The sequence below is a fragment of the Physcomitrium patens genome, chromosome 7 (genome assembly GCF_059467195.1).
Source record: "Physcomitrium patens ecotype Gransden chromosome 7, ASM5946719v1, whole genome shotgun sequence".
NCBI classification, from domain to species: Eukaryota; Viridiplantae; Streptophyta; class Bryopsida; order Funariales; family Funariaceae; genus Physcomitrium; species Physcomitrium patens.
In genome coordinates, this window is record NC_143416.1 from 4,087,737 (window position 1) to 4,108,958 (window position 21,222).

General features: G+C 37.8%; 2 protein-coding genes and 1 pseudogene across 3 annotated transcripts; 2 read left to right on the forward strand and 1 right to left on the reverse strand.

The window, feature by feature from the left end:
* The first annotated feature begins 8,931 nt into the window (after positions 1–8,931).
* On the forward strand, positions 8,932–9,836 carry LOC112284403 (uncharacterized). The gene is made up of 2 exons (XM_024524166.3): positions 8,932–9,315; positions 9,592–9,836. Exons 1-2 carry the CDS (start codon positions 8,973–8,975, stop codon positions 9,615–9,617), a joined length of 369 nt encoding a protein of 122 aa, XP_024379934.1. The 5' UTR covers positions 8,932–8,972; the 3' UTR covers positions 9,618–9,836.
* Positions 9,837–13,304: 3,468 nt separating this feature from the next.
* Positions 13,305–14,531, reverse strand: LOC112284404 (putative glycine-rich RNA-binding protein 1). The gene has a single exon (XM_024524167.3). The coding sequence runs from the start codon at positions 14,313–14,315 to the stop codon at positions 13,827–13,829; it is 489 nt and encodes a 162-aa protein (XP_024379935.1). The 5' UTR covers positions 14,316–14,531; the 3' UTR covers positions 13,305–13,826.
* Positions 14,532–15,536: 1,005 nt separating this feature from the next.
* On the forward strand, positions 15,537–20,049 carry LOC112284295 (uncharacterized; annotated as a pseudogene). Its single transcript, XR_016504118.1, has 5 exons — positions 15,537–15,638; positions 16,166–16,283; positions 16,429–18,200; positions 18,327–19,210; positions 19,393–20,049. The product of XR_016504118.1 is annotated as an uncharacterized LOC112284295 (transcript).
* Positions 20,050–21,222: the final 1,173 nt, after the last annotated feature.

The window sequence follows — 21,222 nt, forward strand, 5'->3', positions numbered from 1 at the left end:
TCTTTGTAACTTCACTTTTAGCCAAAGATGTTCTAATATTAGGATTCATTGTAAATATTTTTGGTACTCCAAATACAAGTATTGTATTTTTTTGTTGATTAAATACTCTTCCTAGAAGAGATGGAAATATGTTCTCTTTGAAATGGAAATTTTGAAAATGTGCATATAACAATGTGTTAGTTGATGGGTCAACTAAACAAATAATACATTGTGAATCAAAACCAATATATATGCCTTCTTGTCAATGAGTTCCAATGGTATGCTGTTGAAGTTCTAGTATTGGAACCCAAGTACGGCAATCAAATATTTATAGGTGAGATACATTTGAAATACGACATGAAATGAGCTCTTGTGGTATAATAATTTTAAGAAAACAAAGACAGAGACGTATTAGTGCTACAACATACAAAACTACATGACTCCACATAGATGCAGGTAATTTGTATGAAAAAAGAGTGGCCATGTAATGAATTATATACACTTTATAAATGACTCTACAAGTCCATTTTGAACACATTCATATGGAACACAATATATCAACTCAATCCTTATTGTAGTACAATAGTCTTCAAAAGACTTTGATGCAAATTCTTTTGCATTACTTATATGTAATGTTTTGATAGGATAATCAAAAAAATCTACTTGAAAATAAATAAGCATGGATATAAGATTAGAAAATACCATATTTTGAGTTGATAATAATGAAACATGTGATTGTTTGCCTAATGCATCAACAAGGACCAAAAAATAATGAAATGGTTAAGATATTAGATTAATAGGACCACAAATATCACCATACAATCTTTCAAGTATTAGTAGTAATTCTTTTGGTAGTTTCCAAATTGAAGACCAAGTAAGCATCTTGTCTTACACACATGTACGACATAATTTCATAGAATCTATATCTACAAATCTTAAATTATGTTCAATTATACATAGAATTATCTTCCAAAATAATGTAGATCCTAGATGTCTCAATCATCCATGCCAAAGAGAAATACGATTCTTTGTTATAGATGATGCAAAATTAAATATAATAGGAGGTCGAATTGTAATCTGGTATAAACCATTTGTTGCAACAAAGGCTGTTTCTACAACTTTATGATTCCATTCAAGAACCAAAACCTCTTACCTATCTAAAATTGCAGTTGAGAGGTGATAACCATTGACACATATATCTCGATAACTAACCAGAATCTAAGGTGTTAAAGGTGCAAATATTATATATTAATATTTTATGATAGAGCCCACAAGAAATTTTACCATTGTTATTCCCTCTTGGAAATAAAATGCATTCGTTTGAGCCATAGTCATCAAATTTTTAGTTTGCTAAGTTGAAAATTTTTCAATAAAAAACCATCTATCCTTCGCGATAGTATATATTGTTGTAAAATCAATGAGTGTATCATTTGATTCATCATTAGAGATTTTGTCATTCATATAAGCCTCTAAATCATTAATACCAATTGAATCCATGGATGCATCAATAATATAAACTTGAGAGCCTTAGCTTGAAGTTTCTTATTTTCTTGGAACATTTCAATAAAGTATTTTGAAGTACAGCTTGCATGTGCCAAATGTCCAATCATTTAATATTTATGGCAAGAATGCATCTTTGATTTTTGTTATCTACTATAATTAGTTGTAGAATGTTTATTCTTTCTATATAGTTGGAAATGGTCATGACCATAATTGACCTGATGCTAATCACTATTTTTTCCAAGTTTGTATAATTGTTTCTTAGACTTTGGAATATTAAGTACATGAGATTTTTGGAACTGTGGTTCCAATAAGACAAGCTTCTGCATTACATAAGAATAGCTCATTTTATTTCTCCACAAGAAATAGATAGGACATGAGATTATGATGACTCTAAAATTTCATATTCTTATATTGTTGTGCAAGCTTATCAGATGCAGGAGGAAATATAGAGAGAGTTTTCTCAATCATTTTATCTTCAGAGATGTTTTGTCTACATAATCATAGTTGTAAGACAATATAATATATTTCACTATTGAAAGCATTTAAATTTGGAAAATCCAAGACAAGTAAATGTATCCAATCATGACATATATATAGAAGAAAATTGGTCTTTTGATGATTAAATCTAGATTTAAGATTCTCCTAGAGCTTGGTTGAATCTTCTATTTTTAAATATTGATGTTGTAATGTAGGTATAAGATGTCGGCAAAAGAGAAGAAGTACTTTCCAAAAAATAGTAATAAGAATTGAAGTACTAATAGTAGAAGATTCTTCAAACAGAATTATATCAAATAGTTGTTTTGTAAATAAATTTACTTTTGCCATTTTTGTCTATAATAGATAATTCTTTCCATCAGCAGCCAATGGTAGAAATAGAAGGGCTTGAAAATGTTGGGATGCAATGGTGATAGTTGGAAACATAATAGATGTAGTTGAGGATGTTGAAGCACTCATCATAAATAAATCTAAGAACAAAAAAATTCTAGTTCAAGTAGAAAAGGTTGAATAAAATGTACCTTAGAATGTAAAGCCAAATAGAATGATAAAGTTGAAACTTGGAATCAAAAATTATATATATATATATATATATATATATATTTTTCTTTTTTTTCTTTCTTTTTCCACAAAAATAAGGATCTACGATGGACTGCAACAAGGTACGTTATGGCACAACAATTCAACAGTAGGGTGCAGTAGTCGGCTGCAGGATGTATCAATTAGTGGCAATTGGCAACAATAGTCAATGGCAATCGATGGCAACAACAGCAACAAAAACAATAGCAGCAAAAGAACAAAAAAATACTAGTTCAAGTAAAAAAAATTGAGTAAAATGTACCTTAGAATGTAAAGCCAAATAGAATGATAAAGTTGAAACTTGGAATCAAAAATTTTACAACTATATATATATATATATATATATATACTTCTTTTTTTTCTTTTTTTTTTCCACAAAAATAAGGGTCTATGGTGGACTGCAACAAGGTGCGTTATGGCACAACAGTTCAATAGTAGGGTGTAGTAGTCAGCTGCAAGGTGTGTCAATTAGTGGCAATCGGCAGCAATAGTCAGTGGCAATCGATGGCAGCAACAGCAACAAAAGCAACAGCACTAAAAGAACAAAAAAATACTAGTTCAAGTAGAAAAGATTGATTAAAATGTACCTTAGAATGTAAAGCCAAATAGAATGATAAAATTGAAACTTGGAATCAAAAATGTTACAAATATATATATATATATATATACGTTTTTTTTTTCTTTTTTTTTTTCCACAAAAATAAGGGTCTGTGGTGGACTGCAACAAGGTGTGTTGTGGCACAACAGTTCAACAGTAGGGTGCAGTAGTCGGCTGCAAGGTGTATCAATTAGTGGCAATCGACAATAGCAGACAGTGGCAATCGATGGCAGCAACAGCAACAAAAACAACAGCAGCAACAGTAGTAGCAATAACAAAGGACACTAACACAAGCAACAACAACAACAACATAGGAGAAAACAAAAGAAAAAAATGCACATAAGTTTTTAAGAACTAAGAATTAAGACTAGAATATAAAAGCAATCGTGCTGATAACATGTTGAAAATGTTTTAGAAAAAGAGAGACAATAGTAGATAGAAGTAATATGCACACATATGTAAACATACACACACAAAAAGTGAGTTTATTGATAGGATTATATCCTTTATACAAAGAGAAGGGGAGAAGATAAACAATGTCTCTCCACTACATTCCAAACACTATAACTACAATAAATACTATAGACTATAATAAATAGCATGGAGAGCGCTGGCTACATTTAATGCTTTCAATAGAATGCATTAAATCTGTGAAATTATAGCTAATTAGTTATGAATTATCATTGTGAAATTAAGAAAAAGGTTATTAATTGATAAAGAGATAGATTGATTCAAACGTTGTAGTGAGATTTTATCAGTTTGGAATAAAATTTTGACATATTAGTTGATAATTGGTAAAATATGCAAAGCCCTAAAATTGGAAGGGCAAAACAAAGGTTGAAGTAATGTCCTGGGATCGGACGCGCTGAGCTCAAGCAATCGATTCGACGACAGTGCGGAGCTGATTCATGTTCAAGAGGCTCCTAGAATCAGTTTTCCAACACAGGACATGTCATAAAATCTTCTTAACTAACACGCATCCTGCAGCTTATGAAGAGGAAGTCCGAAGTTCCTGATTGTTTGTAGAGAGAGCTGCAGTCCGAGTGCTGCTGGGGTTGCCGAGTTTGCGCAAGTTAGACTAGGGAGAACGGATTGTCGTTGTTGAGGCAGTCCTAGGACATTGGAGATTCATGTGGAGACCATGAAGGGATGATTTCACTCGTCATGAGCCTAGGAAATAGGAGTTCAGAAATTTAGGTGTACATTTCTAATTTCCAAGTGAAAGCCTACTGCGCACTTAAGAGGAAGATCCAGAGCCAAGTCGAGCTCCTTGCCTAGCAACCCCGTGCCCGAGCAGAGCTTTACTGCGTCGATCGCCGCACACCATGTCATCAGTCAGTTTGAGAGGTTCGCCATCGGATAGTCCAATCTGGAAAAATTGCTCTGTGGATCTATGCAACAGAACTTGGAAGGTTGCGTGTCTTCTGCGAGGAGATACGGCGCACTGGAGACCCATGCATTAAGTGAGAAGGAGGAGGAGGAGGACACACTGTTCGCGCACAGCTGAACGCCATTGCTATGGCCAGAACCAGAGCTTTAACTTACTACAAGGACAGTGATCTTCGCAATAGGCACATCTAGTTTGGCATGATGCTCAAAAACTTCAAGCAATGGATCAAAAACTGACACTGCAGTAAGTCAGAGCATTGTTCAGTCTCATCTGTCAAGTCCAGATGTATGGTCTCTGGCCCTTCCAAACTTCTATTCGTCTGCAGGGTGTGAGGTTTATCCTCTTTGCGTGCTGTGCAATCTTAAAGTCACATTCCGGCGGCGCCACTTGCATTTGTCATATTTTCTTTTCTTTTCATCTCTTTTTTTTTTCTTTTTTTTTTTTTTTTTTCTCCTTCTTCTCCTGACGCACAACATCTGTCCCTCTGTCTCTCTCTCTCTCTCTCTCTCTCTCGATTTCTGGGTCATAGAGGAGAGGTGCAGACAGGTCTTCTGTTCGGGGTGACAACCGAGGAATGAGATGGAGCATGTGACTCTCGCTGCATCGAATCTTTTCGAACAGTCTACGAGAATCTCGCATTAGGGGGACGAACGGACGACGTGCATCTTCAGGGACGTTTTCGTCGCGATCTCCGACGTCTGCTTCGACGACGTCACCCTTGACTTTTACTTTTTCTCTTTGCCTTTTAATAGTTAAGAAGTTTTTGCCACTTCTCTCTTTTGTGTTTGCTTCCTTCCTTTCCCTTTTATTTTATCTTTCGAAGAGAGGGAGTTTAAGGAAATTAATGATGATGATAATAATAATTGTGGTAAGAATAATATCACATAATTGTGTGCCTAAATATGATTATTAATATGAAAAAAATAATAATAAATAAATAACTTGAAATTAGGAATCCACTAATTGTAGGTTGATAAAATAAAGACAATCCTGAGTAATTCATTTTCAAATTTATTGAGGATTTGAATAAAAAGAATAAAAATAAATTACTTTTAAAAAATAATAATGTATTTATGATTAATTTATTCAAATTATATTAGATAAAAGTATATATAATGGTATTAAATATAAAAACATATATATATATATATATATATATATGTCCTCAATAAAATCCGAAATTTTATTTTTTTTATTGATAATAATCTATTATATAATATGCTTGTAAATTTGATTTTCTTTACTTTAGGAAAAAAATTAAAAATAAAACTAAACTAAGTTCACACCAAATATAGACATAAGCCAATGGAGCCACTTTTCAAACTATTTTTTGAAGTTTTTTGAATTGAAAATTATAGGTTAAAATTAATTTAAAAAATAATACTAATAATACTAATAATAATATATGTATATTTTTAATTTTTAATTTTCTAAAATTAAATTTAAATATTATTTAATATTATTTTTGAAGAAATTATATTATTTCATCTTATTTTTAGTTAAATTATATCACTTAGATATTATAAGGCATAATATAATCAATCAATTTATAATGTTATTTTCCACATTTTACTAAATAGTTACTAAACCATATTGCAAAATTTAACAAAATATTTATACACAATTTAATTTAAAGCCTTAAATAATTATATAATATAATTTTTTAATATGCAAGTATAAATACAAATAGATATATGTATATATAATTATACATATATTAAGTCTTTGTACTTTTGCCAATGAAAAATAAGTATGCTTTGGTAAGGCTTACAACCACACATGAGCTTATGTAATCACAAAATTTACAAGACTATAAGAGTATCATCAAAGCTTCACTATCACTAAGTGTGATATCCATATGCATTAAATATTGCTTGCAATCTTCAGGGCATTTCATTTATCCATTTATTTATAGTGACTTAGTCAATGAGGTTTCAATCTTCTTAAGGTGCTTCAAAAAAATATTGGGTATCATGAAGTCTCTTATTTCTTTGCATCAAATAATATCTAAGGTGTTGTTTGAGAATCATCCCACAATTCTCAATTAAATTGAAGTTTAGAGAATTGGATGGTAAAGATAGTTATGCATAGCCACACTCTCTTTAGATTCTTGTGTTTTCAAGCCATTAGTGCCATCTTGTTCTATTTGCAACTAAGAAGATATGATGCATCTCATTGTTTAAAATACAAATGAAAAGAATAAAATAAGATTTGTACAATTCTCAAGCAAATTGCACAATATTAAGATCAAGTCTATCACAAGGAGTAACATGCTCCATCTTTGTATTAAGGATATGAATCTCGAAGAAAGGAAATTCTCCATACAATCTTGTGTCATTGAAGAAAACTAGAAAGTCACTCAAAAGGTGATGTAATATTTAACTAGAATGGCTATTGCCAAAAATAAGAAGACTAGAAAGTCTTGAAACAAGACTACGAACTAGAGAAGCATTGACAAGAATGAAGAAGGCTTCACTCTTGCCTCCTTATATACTTATAATTAGAAGCTATGTAGCAATATCCTACACGACCTCCAAAACATGTTGACTTTATTAACCACATGTCTTAACTTGCAAGGCAAGTTATTTATGTATGTACCACATAGTTAACTTATTCCACAAGCTACTACACTAAGTTAACTTGTTCCACAAGCTACCAACACATGGTTAGCTTGTTGTCCAAGTTTCTAACCTACAAACATATCTAAAGTCAAAACCGCATCTATGAAGCTTCTAGAAAGATCTCTAAAAGACTTTATGAAATTAATCTATGTTTACATACTTCTACCTAATCATATAAATAACTATTGAGATAAATGTATATGTCTGTGACACTTTGTTATCTTCTTCACTAAATTATCTTATAACAGCCTTCTTTTGTAAATACATATAAAAATGTCAATATTTGCGGTCTCAAACTTGAAACTAGGTCTCAAATTCTTCTTGTATAGTTCTTCACCTTAATATATATAGACCTTCTTCCTTGTAGGACATGGATCATAGACTATAGTAGTCTTATCAATGAAATAAATCCTAGTCCAGTGCTCTAAATTCTACTTACAATATCTATGAACAAATTCTCAATGTTTTTTTTTTTTTTTTTTTTTTGTCCTAATGTCTTTTAGAATTTCAGTTGGATCACCTTGAAGTAGAAGCCACTAATAGAAACAATCTTGCAAATGCTTGAAAAAAAAAACTCGACATTTGCTTTTTTTGAAATCTATTGCAAAAATAACCTAAAATCCTCATCTATTACTTCTTCTACTATCCTTCTCACAACTCTTGTAATTTTTTGTAGATGACCTTTGCAAGGAGCAACTTGTTGCATATGATTGTACATATAGACATACATATAAATATATGCAAATAATTTTTTAAATACATAAGAATTTTTTTAAATAGATAAAAATAAAACTTAAAAACTTAAAAAATTACTTCATTTTTATGTATATAATAATTAAAATTTTATATGTATAATAAAAAAAATTATACCAATTAAACATAATAACATTTGGATGAATTGTATCAATAACCATATCAAATTGTTTTTATCAAACTTGGTACCAAGTGCATATTTCTTAGATCTATTGCATTTATCTAAACAATATAAGTTCATTTTTAGCAATCCAAGATTATCATCAAAAATTAAAATATTAAGTTTTTTTAATAAAAAATTCTTTATTAAAACCTAGAAAATTTTCCAAGAGGAAACATGGATGTGCTTGAATCTTCAACAAACAAACAAGACTATGTCATTGCAGGGACGTAATAATAATAAGACATAATAATAACAAGACGCTCAACACTTGCAAGGACCAAAAGAGGACCTCATGAAAGAGCTAATAGTTGGAGAAGAGGTGCACCAGGAGAACTCAACGTTTTTATTAGTGAATATCCTCTTGTGCTCCCACACTTGTTCTCATTTGTAGGCCCACCGATGCAACTTCATTAGAGGTGAACAGAGAAGGTTAGGACACAAGGTCAAGGTCAGTAATAGAAATTCATGGCTGAGTCAGGAACAAAAAAACAGACTAAAGGCATGAAATTAGGGTTTCGGTTTGACCCATAAACTCTGACGCAATCAGTTGTCACCATGTAACACTTCTTCAGCACGTCAGTCCCAGTTTACCCTAATCGTTTGACATCGGTGCTGTGCAAAACGCTCTCGCATGTATCGATATCCAAGATCTGAAGATGATGACCTCAGAGCGTGCATCATCTTGGGAGTAAGACCTCCATTTACTTTACAAGAAACCTGTATCTCGTTTCACTGTAAGCTGACCCACTTGACGATGACGATGACGATAGAGAGGCGTAAGTTGATAGATTTCGGATGAATCTGCAGTACAAATTAGCACCCTAGGGTGTGATCTACGCTCAATTGCAGTTTTGTGTTTTTCTACCAACTCAACATCTTTCAGCAACGACCATGGTGATGGCGAAGATGACTGGATTGCTTGGTTTTCTCGTGGCCTTGGTGATGGTGGTGAGCTCTGGCGCCCAAGCAGCGCGTTGCTCACCCCAGTTCCCTTTGAGCTGCGCATCATATGTTCTTGACGGTCGGGCGGTACCTTTGAAAACTTGCTGCATTGAGCTCCAGGACAACTTCAAGATACTCGACCCCAAAGCAAGCTTGAAGCCGTATTGCGATGCCATCGTAGGAGTGAAGCTTTTCAATGGACCCTTAGCTGGAAATGAGCTGAACTTGGCTCTCAACCTCCCCAACAAATGTGTCCTAAGTGGCCAATACAAGAAGGGCCAAACATGTGCTGGTAAGTGGCCTACTCTTCATTTCCTTTGCCCATTGCATCCTCTTCTGCAATCTCCGCAATGTAGATGCTGCTTGCAACTTTTCGCTACCACTGAACCACACCTGATGGTCACAACCGAAACTTAGCCTCCAGAGTGTTCATCTCCTCAGCGACAATTTGCTTGTGCGTAGTGCTTTTTCCGGAATGATATAGCATGATTCTATTGTCATCTCCATCATCGCCGCAAAGACTGGTGAAGGCCATGACTGGTTCATCAATCTGGGTTGTGTTGTGCAGGCAAACCTTTTCCAGGAGGCAGCTAGACTTATCCAGCGAGAGCTCAATCTGCAAAGCCTGCTGCTCTCTTTGCATTTACAACCATCTGGCAGAGAGCAGTGGCTTGCGGCGAAGGATATCTGCTGCTGAAATGATTGCAATGCCATACTTGCATAGGTTCGAGAGTAACGTAGCTGGATAACCAAAGGTCTCGAACGGGAAATGGCGATATAAAGTTTTGGTGACTTTTTATCGTTTTTGTTGAATCTATCGCCCAATCGTGTGATTTGCTTCATCGGTGTTGGTTGTCTGTTGATAAATCTGCAACTGCGTCTTGTGGTCTGATGTTGCTCAGTATTGTGATGGTCGGAATGGTGGCGATTTTGCTGAGTGTTGACCCACTTCTTGTGAGTTAAGAGCTGAGGTTCTCATCTTGAACAAACATTCTTTCCGAGGGCAATATCCTACTCCTGTATTTATCCATTTGCACTGTATTTATCCATGGAAAAATCTAAGTTAGAATTACAGCTGTAGTTCAAACGAAAAGTTAAAGAATGTATACGTTGTGTAGAAGTAGAACACAGTACTGATATTAAAATTGTGATGTTTAAATACAATCTTTCCTTGTTCGTGTTGCTAAACTTCACCACAGTGGCCGAGAACATGGATTGGACCTAGATTGTTCCAGGTAATGCAGTTGTTTCAGCGACACATGTATTCCGACATACTGCTAATGTTGTATTACTGATCTGTGGTTGTACATTTCTAAACCAATCAAAAACACACTTCAAGGTTCAATTCAACATGTGTGTGACACTCTTCTCAGTGTGACGAAATATGCACGTAGGGAAAAAGTCTCCGGTTCCTTCGGTGTTTGGGCTCCAGAAGACAATCGATTCCTGTGTTGGTTGCCTTGCGAGTTTTCGTTAGCTGAGTCTCCTTCTAAAATTTTGCATCCATATTTCAAGCTTATGGCTGAGTTCTTCACTTATATTAACAAACAACCATCATCTACATACATCAGCCAAGCACCAGTAAATCAACTACTTAGCCAGACACTGGTAAAGTTCTATAATCAAGGATTAGATTATTGCATTGACATCATCGCAGAGAAGGATAATGGTCTCAGTCCAGCTACAGCAGAAATCTAATAGTTGTCTGCAAAAACTCTGCCCATCTTGACACTCAAAAGACAGAATGGATAGATATATTTGTGCGTGTGTAGATATATACTTACATATACATATATATATATATATATATATATACATGGAGAGAGAGATAGAGGGAGGAAGAGAGAAGGTGACAGACGTCTCTCTTTCAAAGCGAATGTGCAGAGAAGTAAGGCCGCAAAAAACTGAAAGTACCTGCACGCTGACTTTTCCACCTCTACTGGACTCTACGGTTCGTATCTGGCATTTTATTTCTGGAATTGACCATGAACCAATTATCCTAACAGAAATGAGGAAAATGATGCAAGTACATGAAAACACAAATAGTTCCTAAATATATATATATATATATATACACATACATACAGGCAGTTTGGGAGTTGTGAGCTATAAGCAACGTCATTTTACTGTCTAAAAAGCGGCGGTTAAGTTTACAGTGACGAAAATGCGAACCTTACATATTTGACTGAAATACCCTCTCAAATGCAACTGAACACTATGAGAATAAAGTTAATGAACCTATGATGGCGATCCACAACATGAAACACGTAAAGGTTAAACTAAATGCATAGCAAACGCTGTGGCATTCAAAAGCGCTGGTGAAGCAAAGGCGAGGTCCCAGTAAAAGGTCAATGAGATAACACAGAGAGAGCTCATTTGTGTTTTCTGCAATAGTCTGAAGTTCATGACCTACTTCAGGAACGTCAACATCTGGTCTATGGGTTCTTTCACAGTCCAAGGTTTAATGAAACACTGAACTTCTAATTCGAAAAAAGAGTGCCAGGCGCTGCAATCACTGCTCTGGCTGCTTCAATGTAATTTTCTCAAGCAGCTTCGCGTATTACTTCGAGTGTAACAACGATATCAGTCGCTGGTCTTCCTTCAACCAGACGCATCACGCATTCCGACAGGCGCATCAGAAGTTTCCTCCAATATACAACAATTCCACAAGAGTCTCACACAGACCTTCACAATCCCATCCTACTTCTCAACACACCTTTTCAAACCGATCCAACCTGTAAAGACACATACAACGAATACATGACTTGAATGAATTCGAACCCCGACTTGCAGAACGACTCAGGCCATAGCATTGAGAAGTCACAGAATGTGAGCCTTCCGAAGGCGGCGATGGCGACCTAATCGAGAGCTAGCTGGAAAGATGAAGGGCACGGCAGAGACGAGAATACAGAGGGATTAGTTTGCAAGACGACTGCACTTCGCAGGGGGGGAAAATGAAACTACACGAATATACATTCCAGCCCTTACCAATTTCATTATCCACCTGCAGATGAAAACCACTTGAAAGCATCGTTTGGACAAGCAAAGATTATCGTAAGATTGTGCAATTACGAAGCAGGAAGTTGGAGCCTAAGGAATGAGTTGAATGCGATGTGCATCGCATGGACACGAGAAAAACTGGAGAATAAGATTTGCCCGACATGGATTTTAAAAGCGCAGACCAAAACTTGCAAATCCAGGATTCTGAAAAGAGCAGATGCTCACATTTAGTCAATGCGAGCCGCTTCAATTGTGCAGTAAGACTGTTTCACTCCAGTTGCTCAAATCAATGAGAAATATGCACCGACACAAAGACCTTAAAGAACCCCAGACATTTGCTTAATTCTCACTACTTAAGAAATGATGAAAAAAGAATATCCAACAGTCTAACATGAGCTTCGTCAAACCCCCTGTAACCAATGTAAACTTTTCCATCCACAAAACCATTTCTACTGTTTCTTTCAATCCATCAAGATTTGGGAAGAATTGCATCCTATGCATTTGGAATGTATAATTGAATAGTTCTATTGAACACTCTCATTAAAATTCAGAAGGATTCCAGTGTATACGATTGGAAACTGACACTACACTTACAGGAGAAAATTTTGAACTTGTGTAGTAAGAAAATTATTTGGTGAGGTATTCGCACAAGAGATTGGATGATCAGAAGATGCACACTTTCAGATTTTATATTGAAATATCTATGCTACAATGGTGTCACATTCATGTGCGTAGGTATTAAACATGCGCATCTTCAGATACACTCGAAAACTACGATTCATGCAACATTGTTCAGTCACTGTTCGAGGTATGCTCGGTAGAGTATATTGTCTACCTACAACACAACAATCATTCGATTTTCAATGCATTATAGTGGATATCGCGGCTGAATGTAACATTTCCCGAGGAATCTAGACTACTCTGTTTACTTAAGTTATTTGCGCTTCAAGTATATTCCATGATCGGAGTAGTGAATCATTGCCAGAGGAAGAGAACTTGTTTACTTTCCACCTCCTTCATCTACCTGGTAGGGTCTACAACGGGGAATATTGATCAGTTGCCACGCAGCTAATATCAGGACATCATGACGAGGGGAGTGTAAGCTTCACATCAGCTCGATTGGTCGGGTGTATCGAAAATACTAAGTGATCTGGTTCTCATTTAGACACTATTTACATGAACACTTGTGGCTAGGCATTTATAGCGAGGAATTTATAGCGAGGCATCACATACAGTAATAGAGGAGGAAAGTGCCCGTCGGTATTAGACCCTTCAATAATCTTATTATGCATGAAACCTTCCCGTTTATTCATATAAGATTCCAAAGAGGAATTCCATGGCTTCGTTTTTAGAATTTTGTGGATTAACCAGCATGCCCTAGCATCAAAACCAGAACTGCCATGCCCATTCCACAAACAGACACTAGTACAGGTACCACGAGGGGCTATCCTACTTTAGGAACAGTAAAGGACGATCCCTTGTTCTGCACTGCAGAAAGATCACAAAAACAAATAACAAGTAACAGGTCTAACATAGTCGCCACCAACGCGACCTGCAGGCAGGTCCAACGACCCCCACAGCAAAGACGGTCAAATCTCGGGTGGCTTTCCCAGTGAACAGTTGCATCTCTCCCGGCCGCAAACAGTATCATCCTTCAGTGTCTTCCCCTTCGTCAACCTCCTCGCAGTAACCTTCTCACCAGTAACCCAAACCCAGAACCGAGATTTCGAGCAATAGAGCCGTCAGATCTCAGTCCCGGAGTGCTTCCCAAAACCACCAGAGGTTTCAACCACCTTAACGGCTTCAGTACTCGGGTTGGCGGTCGTTCCTCCAGTTCCCAGAGCTGGGTCCTCCACGGCCACCGTAGCCGCCACCACCACCGCCTCCGTAGCCTCCACCACGGCTTCCTCCATAACCACTACCTTCACGGTCACCTCCTCCACGGCTTCCACCGTAACCTCCTCCATAGCCACCTCCTCCTTGCTCTCTGCGGCCGTAGCCACCACCGCCGCCACCGCCACCACCGCCTCCACCACGAGACTGGGCTTGGTTGACGGTGATGTTGCGACCGTCCAACTCCTGGCCGTTCATCTCCTTGATGGCAGCGTTCATTGAGTTCTCATCGGCGAAAGTAACAAACCCAAACCCGCGAGACCTTCCGGTCTCCCTGTCAGAGATCACCTTACTCTGCACAACCTCGCCGAAGGGACGGAACGCACCCTCCAGGCGGCCGTCGGTAGTGGCCCAGGCCAACCCTCCGACAAAGCACCTGAATTCTTCTCCACCGGCCATCTTGGTAGAGTGAAAGCTGCGGAACAAGAAACAAGTCACAAGAGACCAGTAAAGTAACAAGAGGCGCAGGGAAGAAGGTATCCCTGGAGGCCTCTGAGAAGAGAGCGAAGCGGACCGGGACGAAGGAATGGGAGAGCACTACTCGATACATCGCAACGACGAGCTTATGAGGGGGACGGGTGGGCGCCCCTACCGTCGGCCGACTCGCGGTCGGTCCAGCGAGTTAGTGCCATCAGAGCCCAACATCCGGTGGTCGCGCCTACTGCCTCTTCTGACGCGGCTGCTGCATCGGGACCGTCAGATGCATCCTATTCTGGTGGGAGATATTTTGTGGTCTGGACAAAAAGTTGCTCAAGGGTTTTTCGAGTTTAGGGCAGATCCTTCCCCGGCACCGCTCCAGCCTTTGCACTTGCATAGTAGACAGGAACTGCACACGTGGTATCTAGGATCCATTTGACTAGATATTCGTAAAATCTTGGCATAATATACAAATATATATATTTATTAAACTTATCTTGCCAACCCGCATTGATCCGTGAATATGTTTACGTGATGATTTCGAAAAATGACATTGTCCTATTAGGTTGGCTAGATAAATTTATTGGAGATGGAAAAGAATTGGGCTTTCCCTTTAGTATTTTTTTAGTTTTTTAAATCTTTTTTCCTACGAACTTGTGACTAAATCTACAACCAATCATCTTGATTGATTCCAGAAGAAAAAAAAGTTGTATGTGTGTGTTGAGAAAGACACCATCAGTACATGTCTCAATAAAACTCCACTTTGGACAAGGAACGAAGGGAGAGTTTGTTGCATATGGATGAAGCGAAGGTGGAACATCCAAATAACAATGTATAACCATCATCCATCCATGACCGTCTCGAAAACTGCACACACAGTTGAGTGAACAGTGTTCGGATTCTAAATTGCAAGGTGACACAAAAGCATGGACCTACAACTATAACAGTGCATGAAAACTTGATAGCGCGATCACATTTGCACAAGAAACCTAGATGCTATTTTCTTATGAAATTGTTGGAAACTCATAGATAAGTTCGATTTTCGTCGACTCGACGGAAATCGTTTGCTCGATTGTTCGTTTTGTGCCGTGAGGCAAAAGACGGCAACCCGCGGCACTGAGCGGCAGACGGTGGCAATTATCGGGGCTCGGTCAGCCCAGGTTTTTCTCAGATTGATCTCCTCATCGCGCCATATTTTCTCTCGCCAATTGCTGGTCTCACATCGTGGACGACGATTGTAGCCTTGTTTTAGCGTCGCAGCTGCTTCGCCACCGTCTCTGCCTCACGCGTGCTGGACAACCGCAGGTGAGCCGCTTCTATCTTTAATTGCGATTTTTTTAAGTGAACGATGCAGGCATGTGTTGGTGATGCTGTTCCCCTCCGTGTCCTACCGAAAGTTTCACAATCGTGTTTGTTGTAAATGCAAAACTATTTTGTACGGGTTGAGGATCGTGCGTTTCTAGAACATTGCTTCGTGTTGTGGAGGAAGATGGTGTAGGGTGTGCTACCCTCCAGGAGCACGGATTCTGCAGTATTCTCTCAAGGATACCGTTCTCTTGCTCCGTGAATGTTGCGCTGTCTGTGTGTCGATCGCGTTATTAAAGTACCTCTGGTCGCTTGGTTTTTCTGTGGAGGGTTTCAACTGCATTAGTCTATTCTGCTGGTGGATTCGGAGTATTTTTGACACATCATGCTGATAATTAGGGTTTCCTCTTTTGTTGATCGTTTTTGAACTCTCGACGATTTGTTCTCGTCATGTATAGGTTATCTTTATTGCAGCCACACGTTTACATGTTCCTCTTTTTCTGAGGTGGTGCGTGGCCTTCACCAAGAGGTGTTGCAGGTGAGAAGGAAAACATGATTTCCGCTAGATGGAATTTGGCCGTTGGCCCAGTTATTATGGTTGCTGGCGCCTTTGGAGCTGTTGTTGCAGCTACTGTAGCCAACGAGGTATGTGCATGTTTTTTTTTTTTTTTTTTTTTTTTTTTTTTTTGTGTACTCTGTCTCGTTTTTTTCCTATGAGCTAGTAATATTTTTAAAATGACTCTCATGTTCCATAATTAAATGGTAACAAACGTTTGTTCATCTTTTGCAGTTTAGTGGCAGCAAGCAAGACAAAGTATCACAAGAGAAGCCTAAAGCTTGAAACAGTGAATGAAAGATGTTGCCGACTAGCTGTGCAGAAACTCGGTGGCAGTTCGTGCGGATTTTCGTCACCAGTCATGCCTTGAGATTTTTCCTGCACGAAATTACGACTGCAATAAATCAATAATCTTTGCATCTTAATATCTGCGTTTTGTTGCCGTTCTGACGCTTACGAATCATATGTTGAGAATCCGCGGTCTGGTTCTTTCAGATATGAACGGGACTTTCTGCAGTTGACCCAGAGGTGCATGTTTTCGATATATGCCTTCACATGCACGAATTTTTTTTTTGCACAAGTAATAGTCTCCGCTACTCATCAATGAAGACCAACTTGATCGTCATCATGAGCTTATGCCTACTTTGCTCAATCTTACGCAGCTACTGTATTGGTCTGGTATTGTGTCATTTTCGCTCAAAGGGCGATCGTCTTTTTCTGGAGGTATTTTGACATGGATTTCCATAGTCCTGTTACATAGTTCTGTAACAGGTCGTGCATGTGCTAGGCTTTTATCTATTTCTCTTTATTTCTTTCTTCTTTCTTCACCTCTTCCGTCAATTCTTTCTTCGTTGGTGTCCTAATGCGCAAGAAACTTGATTTCACCATTTAAATGTGAAGCAGATTATAATGGACTCGGGGAGCTTAAAGTTGGTATTTGAGTAGCTCTGTGCAATCTGTTAGTGCCTGTTGAACTTTGAAGGCACGTTCTTGGTACTCAGCGCTTACAACTCGTTTCTCATTACTTGGTTTGGCACTGCACGTGAGATGCAGCTAGAACAGATAATGCCGCTTTGAGTACTTTACTGATGGTGTTGTAATTCGTCGATTTGTTGGTCAAGTGGATTTTGTACATTCTATGATGATAGTTCCATCAATAATCACACACAGACATACACACACCGCAAAAAACAAACAAACAAGTGAAATACAAATACTTGTAAAATTTTAGAATTTGTACTGTGCTGGAGTAACTTGGAAATTTGTCACATCACTCAGCCTACACTAGTTATCAGAGCTCCTCCAATTTACTCATCTAGAAGTTCACAGATTCTCCGTTAAGTGTAAACCCCTTTTGTTTATATAGAATAGTATCTTAAGACATTACAAATGTTGATCTTCATAGCTTACAGATTGCGGATAAACTTGCATTGTTTTCTTGAAGAGAAAATCTCACCAATGCCCATGTAGCAATCGTAGCGATTACAATATCTTTGTATATTGAAATGTTGTTTTTATTACTAAAATGTGGTTTGAAGAAGATTATCTATTAAACGTTGGCTATTCTTTGAACAGGAGCTTTGTTGCTTCAAGTATGTCAGGTTTTTAGCGTGTTTGTTATTTAGTTATGTTTTTTGAGTAAACTGATTTTTAGCACTCATGCTCCACACTCATGCATTATTAATAATTGGATGTGAAAATGTTACTGTTCATGATGTATAGATATGTGTTCTTCCAAACCACGTCCAACTGCTCAAATCGACCGCTATTTCTTCAGCCGCAAGGGAAAGAAGTATCCAACCGGCACCCGAGCCAATCTCGTCACCACCATGGGTTTCTGGGAGGCAACTGGACGCGACAAACCCATCCACACTAAGCTAAACCAGACTCTGATCGGCATGCGCAAAACGCTTGTATTCTATCAAGGCTGTGCTCCACATGGCATCAAGACTGACTGGAATTTGCGCGAGTTTAGCCTTGACGACAGATCCGAACGACCAACCCATGTAAATTCCTGCTCACCTTTCAATTTCTGTACTTTTCTTAATGTTTTTTCCGTCTTGTTTTTCATAAGTTTGCAGTTCGTATTCTAGGTTTTTGATAACCTATCAAGTTGTACACTGGGTTTTCAGGACGGTGGGTGGGTGGTCTGCTGTGTATTCAAGAAGAACAAAAACCTGAAGATGGAAATGCAGCAAGAAAGAGCTACTTCTTACGAAGAGCAAATGGGTGCGCTGCCTCCTGAAGCACTGGGCTCTCCCAACGTACTCCCTGTAGACGACCAGTTAACACTTCTTGAAAAATCTTCCCGAAAAATCTCCCTGAAAAATCTTCCGGGGTCAAGCGAGAAATCACTAACCTCGGCGACTGTCAACTCCATCAGTCTAACGAGTATCTGAACTCGCTTCATCGGGAGCTTGGATACCCCTCAAGCTTGAATAGACCAGACGATGTCAACTATTTCATGAATTTGTATCCAGAAACGTCAAACTCGGGCTTGTGTGAGTTTAATGATCCCCAGACTTCTAGTGGCAGTGACGGCACGGAGCTGAACCACGAAGAAACAATCTCGGGATCCTCCCACAACGACTCATGCTTCGAAGACAGGTCGCTATCGTTGCCCCTGGGCTCTTGGTCCAGCGCCAAAGCCAAAGCTCTAAGAGTAATCAAAGAGCAGGCTGACGACATGTGTTTTGAAGACGAAATGTTGAGATTCGGATTCTATGGCATTGATCACGACCGCGACTGCAGTGGAGAGAGCTTGAATGGCATGGCGGGGCAAGGATGCTTTAATCCCAAATTGCAAAGCACGACGAGCCCCAAATGGGTGAAAGTGTTGGTAAACCCCATGACGTCGAGAAACCGGGTGTTCCCCAGCCGGTCGAAGGACGATGTCAGGAAAAATTGAGGCTCAAGAAAGCGGGCTGCGCGATTTGCTTCGTCTGATTGGGGTCGTAAAGAAGAAAACGATGAAGTGTCACTGCAAGAGCAGCGCACTGTGTTTTCGTGGCTGCAGGTAATTGTCAATTCTCTCACCCCAGCATATGAGTACAAACGAGCTTCCTCGATGCACGCATGTGATCACTTCCACGATGCACAATCCAGACTCATTCAATTTTCTCCGATTGGGTGCGCACGAAGTGCAGCGTTGCACAATTCCCATAAATATAACCCATTTTTGGACTTTGCTGTAAGCAGGATGCAGACACAAGATCACAGCTGAGGAGACGCGAGCAAAGGGACCAGCGGGTGTCGTCGTCATCTCCTTCGCGCTAATCCTAGCACTGAATGTTTTTGCTGTGAACAAATGTGATTTCAACGCTCAAGTTTATATGCTCAGGGCAGCGGCGCCACTTTTGCCTGCCTTGCTTGATCGTGTGGAAGCCTGACAGGGGACTCTGGTGTTTGGATTTGTTTCAAATGTAGTTGGACGTGGTTTGGGAGAACTCTGCGACTGCAGCGAGGGGGGGCAGCGGGGGAGGGGGCGTCCTGTTCGCGGGCCCCAGTTCAAACTAAAAAAACAGTAAGTAGATAGGTTATCACTTCGAGGGGCATTTTTGCAATTATCAATACTTGACGGGTATTCTTGATATTTCGAAAAAGTTCAGTAAAATGTGTGATGTTTGTTCTTTTGTAAACCATATTTACAATCTGTTCACAATTTTAGGTAATATGTTGTCTTTATTTGTTTACAACCATTACTGTAGCCAACCCATTTCCAATAACTTAAGCATTTTAGCATATCTGCTGTAAGTGTATGAAAAAATAAAAATATATCTGTGTAGAGAAATAGAAATTATGAGGATTCCAATTGATTTTACTCGATTTACTTGCCCAAAAACGGAATTTTTATCAATGTTTTAGCTGAAGATTCTCTTTGACCCAAATTTGACATATAAGCCAACCTAATTCCAACCAGTGGTTGGTTACAAAATCAAGAATGTTTGATTCTAGCCAAATTTTCTGAGTTGGCATGAAATTCTTAATTTTTTACCCAATGGCATTATGGAGTTGAGGCAAAAATATTAATTGAGAAATGTGAAACCACAAGGTCTCAAAACTGATCAATATTGTCATGTCAAGTTGATCAAAAATATACCATCCTATAGGTTGGAAATGGAGGGTGGTTGAGAATGGGTCAACTACATTAACATGTATAATCTCTACATTGGTTTCTCTTGCACTGATCTTCTATATGGTTCCTGTTTCCATCCATGACTTCCAACAAGCTATTTACATTCATATTGCAGATTCAAAAAATAATAATTCCACCATACCAACCATCAATTTTAAAGAACAATTCAATTCCTTGTACTGTTAACTCTTTAAAACATGTACTATTACAATTATATGCAACTACAGTTGCTTGAAATTTAGTAGCATACACAAGCAAAGTTAGCAGTGTCAATATTTTAAACTCTTAAAAACTAATTGTCAACAAATTTCTTCCAAATATCCCCAAATCATATGTGTCATGTGCTTCTTGTGTTTGTAGGATTATAGAAATGTTCTGTAAAAACTACCACAATGTCAAACAAGGTAGTGATATATATATATATATATATTCATTATATTTTTCTGTTGTATAACTTTAATTGTATAATCATTTAAAACATGGTACAAAAATGAAAAGTTATTAAATAATATGGCTACTCATTTAAATCTCTTTGTGATTGATTTGTATTAAGTTTTAAAAATCTTTACTTTGATTTAGCAAAAAATTAGAAGTAATGTAATATTGACTTGGAATGAATGTTATCTTCAACTTCAAGTTTTTATAATTATAAAATATGTTGCATCAACAAAAAGCCAGAACTACATTCCTCGCCAAAGAAAAAATGTCTCTATGTTCTATAAATACATAATCACAAATCACAATTTCAAAGTCACTGCTTCTAAACAAATTTTGAATTTTTTTAACTAATAATTTTTATCTATATATATATATATATATATATATAAGAGCATGATATAATTATAGATCCAATATTATGTTATTTCTTCTGTGAATATATACTTCAAAAAAAA

Coding starts and splice junctions, on each gene's coding strand:
- LOC112284403 (XM_024524166.3), top strand. CDS start 8,973: ATGGTGATGGCGAAGATGACTGGATTGCTTGGTTTTCTCGTGGCCTTG. Junction 9,316..9,591: donor GAAGGGCCAAACATGTGCTG/GTAAGTGGCCTA, acceptor TGTGTTGTGCAG/GCAAACCTTTTCCAGGAGGC.
- LOC112284404 (XM_024524167.3), bottom strand. CDS start 14,315: ATGGCCGGTGGAGAAGAATTCAGGTGCTTTGTCGGAGGGTTGGCCTGG.